The 3,741-nt window shown below is 37.8% G+C and overlaps 2 protein-coding genes and 1 long non-coding RNA gene across 3 annotated transcripts; 1 reads left to right on the forward strand and 2 right to left on the reverse strand.

Moving 5' to 3' along the window:
- Positions 438-1,127, reverse strand: LOC104719273. Its single transcript, XR_756583.1, has 2 exons — positions 1,036-1,127; positions 438-802 (listed from the first exon to the last, which is right to left on the reverse strand). It is a non-coding gene; the product is annotated as an uncharacterized LOC104719273 (long non-coding RNA).
- Positions 765-2,717, forward strand: LOC104719272 (protein IQ-DOMAIN 1-like). The gene is made up of 6 exons (XM_010437156.2): positions 765-891; positions 982-1,431; positions 1,505-1,711; positions 1,788-1,901; positions 1,990-2,358; positions 2,446-2,717. Exons 1-6 carry the CDS (start codon positions 823-825, stop codon positions 2,518-2,520), a joined length of 1,284 nt encoding a protein of 427 aa, XP_010435458.1. The 5' UTR covers positions 765-822; the 3' UTR covers positions 2,521-2,717.
- On the reverse strand, positions 2,678-3,741 carry LOC104719271 (eukaryotic translation initiation factor 1A-like). The gene is made up of 2 exons (XM_010437155.2): positions 3,639-3,741; positions 2,678-3,283 (listed from the first exon to the last, which is right to left on the reverse strand). Exon 2 carries the CDS (start codon positions 3,276-3,278, stop codon positions 2,841-2,843), a length of 438 nt encoding a protein of 145 aa, XP_010435457.1. The 5' UTR covers positions 3,279-3,283; positions 3,639-3,741; the 3' UTR covers positions 2,678-2,840.

The raw sequence follows: 3,741 nt of genomic DNA on the forward strand, positions 1-3,741 counted from the left end.
AAAATCTGCTTTCTGTTAACATGAGAGTGTTGTACACAGTTACAATGTAAAGCATTTACAATTAAAGAAGGAAAATAAAATGATTGGTGTATATATATCGTCTTTGGCCTTTGCTAAAATATCAGCAGGGTGATTATTTGATCTTGGAGTCATATCCATTTTACCTCAGACTAAAACTGTCCAACCGCAATCCCACAAAACATTGATTGGTTCCGACAACATCATATTCTGTTTTAGCCACACGAAACCAATTTCACCGTACCCAAAAAAAATACTTTTCCGTTTCCAGTGAAAAAAACAAAAAAAAACAAAGCCATTAGTAAATACAATGTCGGGAGAGAATACAATTAATATTTTTAAAAGGTGAAATTGAGTGAAATTGCCGTTTGCATAAGAAAAGAACCAATCCGATGCTCTCCATGTGCGTCCACAAAGCATATATATCCCTACTCTTTTATTTTCCTAAAGTAATCAAAGTCGAGAGACCACATAAACTCACGATTTCTGTCACTGTCAAATATAAAAATAAAACAACTTCTCTCATTTACAGATGCTTTCCTTCTGGATCACAATAATCACTAATTGCACTATACGCTATGCTTCTTTCTTTCTTTCTCTAATACACATGTCCTTTGAATCACTTTTTTACATGTACTCTTGTACACGACTCATGTGCTTGTGATTCTAAAATAATGCACCTTTCTTTTTTCTTTCTTTTCCAGCTTTTATATGTAATCAATCTCACATGTTTGTTTGTTGTCCCCATTTCTCAATTCCCAACTTCTTCATTATCCAAACTGTTCTGAAACATTTAGAGAAACAATGGGAGGACTAGTGAGAAGCATCTTCTTCAGAAACAAATCATTTGGAGCTCATGACTACAACAACAATGTAAGTCATTCAAAAAGAAAAATCCATCACTCTTGTTTTGTGTTTATATTATTATTAACTAGTTTGTTCAATGTTTTGTTACGTTTTCAGGGAAGAAGCAATCATCTAGGAGAGAAGAAAAGGTGGAGCTCGGTTAGATCGTACCTTTGCGGAGATGAGTTCAACTCTGTTCTTGCTGTTGATGATTCAGGATCGATAAAGGACTCTGACGCTCTTAATACAATGTCTCAGCAACTGAGTTCAGATTTTGGTATGCCTTTTGGTTCGGTTATCGCAATCGAAGATTCAGCTTCTGTGAAACGTTTGGAGGATGATGACTCTGTCTCAGTTAAGAGCTCTGAGGCAACAGTGACTCAGCCTTTACAGGAGGAGAAGTCGAAAGTACTGAGTCAATATGTTAAAGAAGAAGAAGATGTTGATAACCAAAGCGAAGCAACAGAGACGCACATACCTAAGAAGCATCAGACTACTCCAATCTCCAAGTTGTTCCTCGAAGAAGACGCTGCAGTTATAATTCAGTCAGCATTCAGGAGCTACATGGTTATGTTTCCCTCTTCATTCTTGTTTTTTTGTCTTCTTCCGTTATGTCCACTCAATATGTTGTGATTTTTAGGCAATACGTCAGAGCAAAGAAGAAGAAGTTACATGTACTAAGGAGGAGAGCTTCTCAGGAGAGGAATCTCAAAGCAAGGTTTCCATGGGGACATCACTAGAAGCTCAGACAGGTAATTCTGTGAAAGCACCATTATTCACAAGTAAACGAGTATCTGCAAATCGATCAACACTACACAATAACAAAGCTCAAGTTCTGAGGATAAAGGTACGTAATAATCTGGTCTAATAGAGGGTAAATCAAAGTGATAGTGGACAATAACATAACATGCTTCACATAGCAGGAAGACTGGGATGATAGTACAGTGAGCAGCACCATATCGAAATCAAGGATTCAAAGCAGGATGGAAGCAATGACAAAACGGGAAAGAGCACTTGCATATGCATTCTCACAGCAGGTTTAACAATTTGAAAACACTTGATCTGTGAATTGAATCCTAAAAGATCTAAGTAATCTTATCTTATCGAAACTACATTTGTTTAAAGCTAAGGATTTGCTCAAAGAAGAAGCAAATGGATCGTAGCGATGAAGATGATTCCAACATTGGTTGGAGTTGGCTAGAACGCTGGATGGCAACCCGTGTACCAGACAGCATTCCAATGGAACCCAGAACAAACATTCAGACAGATGTTGCAACAAAAACACAAAGATTGGTAACAAAGAATAGATCTTTTGGGATAGCTGGCGAGTTGGAGAGCTGTGCTTCCAACGATATACCTCTCCAATTTGAAAGCATATCAGAGACACAAGAAGAGGAAACTAAAGATTTGCAGACCAGAAAAAGCAACCTTAAAGCGAGCATATCTAAGCGCAAATCTGTTCCAAGCTACAAAAGCCAGAGAAGGCATAATAGGGTAAAGACAAAAACCACACAATGCATAGAACTATAGAAGTTTTCATCTCACCTGCCATATTAAAGTGTTTCGTTTATCTTTGGGCAGCTTCAGGCAACCAAAAGTGATCTGCAACAACAGACAAAGAAGGCTAAGAAGGCCAAGACCACAACCTCAAGCTGAAAAATGGGACATGAATGCGAGGAAACCCCACGGAAGCTAACGAAGATAATCATTACCTGTAAAGGTTTGCAGTTAAGTAACATGTTTCACAATAGTTTGATCTTTCGAAATCTGATAACAAGTTTGTGTAAATTATTTGGGGGAATCAACCAAGCAGTAGTAAGGGATAAGAAACTGGAAACCCCAGAAATACATAACAACAATGGTAGTAATTTAAGAGGGTAATGTAATCACCAAATCTTCAGGTTTCTAAGAAGATTGTGTGTCTCAAATATGATAATACAAGCTGGAACAGAGCCAAACGAAACGAAAACAAAGCCTTAGATCCTATCGATATCCTCGTCCTCAAACTCAACATAGTCATCGATGAGATTCTCATCATCAACATCAAGATCACCAACAATTCCTTCGTTGAGACGGGTATTATCAGGAAGCTCACCATAAGCCTTGAGAAGCCTAGCCTCATCAGACATGTACTTGAGGATCACATCTGCTTTGTCATCTTGGTAATCCCTCAAACCAACAAGTACAATGTCACCTGAGGCAATCCAAACCTTCTTATGCATCTTGCCACGGATATGGCAAAGACGTTTGGTACCATCGATACACATAGCTTCACATCTCCCATTACCAAGCATACGTAGGACTTGAGCGTACTCTTGTCCATCTTCCTTGAATATTAGCTCTCTCTTCTCGTCATCAGCTTCGTTCTTTCCTCTCTTCCTGTTCTTTCCTCCCTTTCCCTTGTTCTTCGGCATTCTCTCTGCAAACAACACAACTTTTTCGAATCAAATTTTTACATATTATGGTGGTTTGATTCCATTAATCTCTATAGCAATTTCGTCAATTTTAGTTGTAACATATCAAAAGGATACAGAATCGGAATCTGTTATATAGATTCGTTTCAATCCAGACAAAAAGCGACCGGCGAGAATCAAATCAAAATCAGAGCAAGAAATTTTCCGATCAAAACAATTCCAGTAAACGATCAACGAATACAAAAAGACAATCAAACCCAACAAAATACGAAATCGTAATTGAACCACTAGAAACCCTAATTTCGGAGTTGAAATAGCAAAATCAGGCCGGCGTAAGAAAGGGGGAAAACGCGGGCTTACCTTAGTATGGATTGATCAAAGTAACAAAAGACGATCTCTTTTGAAGATCTTCTTTTACAAATCGCTCTCTGGTTTTCTTTTTTTTTTTTTTTTTTTTTTTAGG

This window comes from Camelina sativa, chromosome 10, assembly GCF_000633955.1.
Source record: "Camelina sativa cultivar DH55 chromosome 10, Cs, whole genome shotgun sequence".
In the NCBI taxonomy this organism is placed as follows: domain Eukaryota; kingdom Viridiplantae; phylum Streptophyta; class Magnoliopsida; order Brassicales; family Brassicaceae; genus Camelina; species Camelina sativa.

Excerpts from the sequence above, each read along its gene's own strand:
- LOC104719271 (XM_010437155.2), bottom strand. The coding sequence starts at position 3,278 with ATGCCGAAGAACAAGGGAAAGGGAGGAAAGAACAGGAAGAGAGGAAAG.
- LOC104719272 (XM_010437156.2), top strand. The coding sequence starts at position 823 with ATGGGAGGACTAGTGAGAAGCATCTTCTTCAGAAACAAATCATTTGGA. Across the intron at positions 892-981 it reads CTCATGACTACAACAACAAT|GGAAGAAGCAATCATCTAGG; the intron begins GTAAGTCATTCA and ends TTACGTTTTCAG. Across the intron at positions 1,432-1,504 it reads CAGCATTCAGGAGCTACATG|GCAATACGTCAGAGCAAAGA; the intron begins GTTATGTTTCCC and ends TGTGATTTTTAG.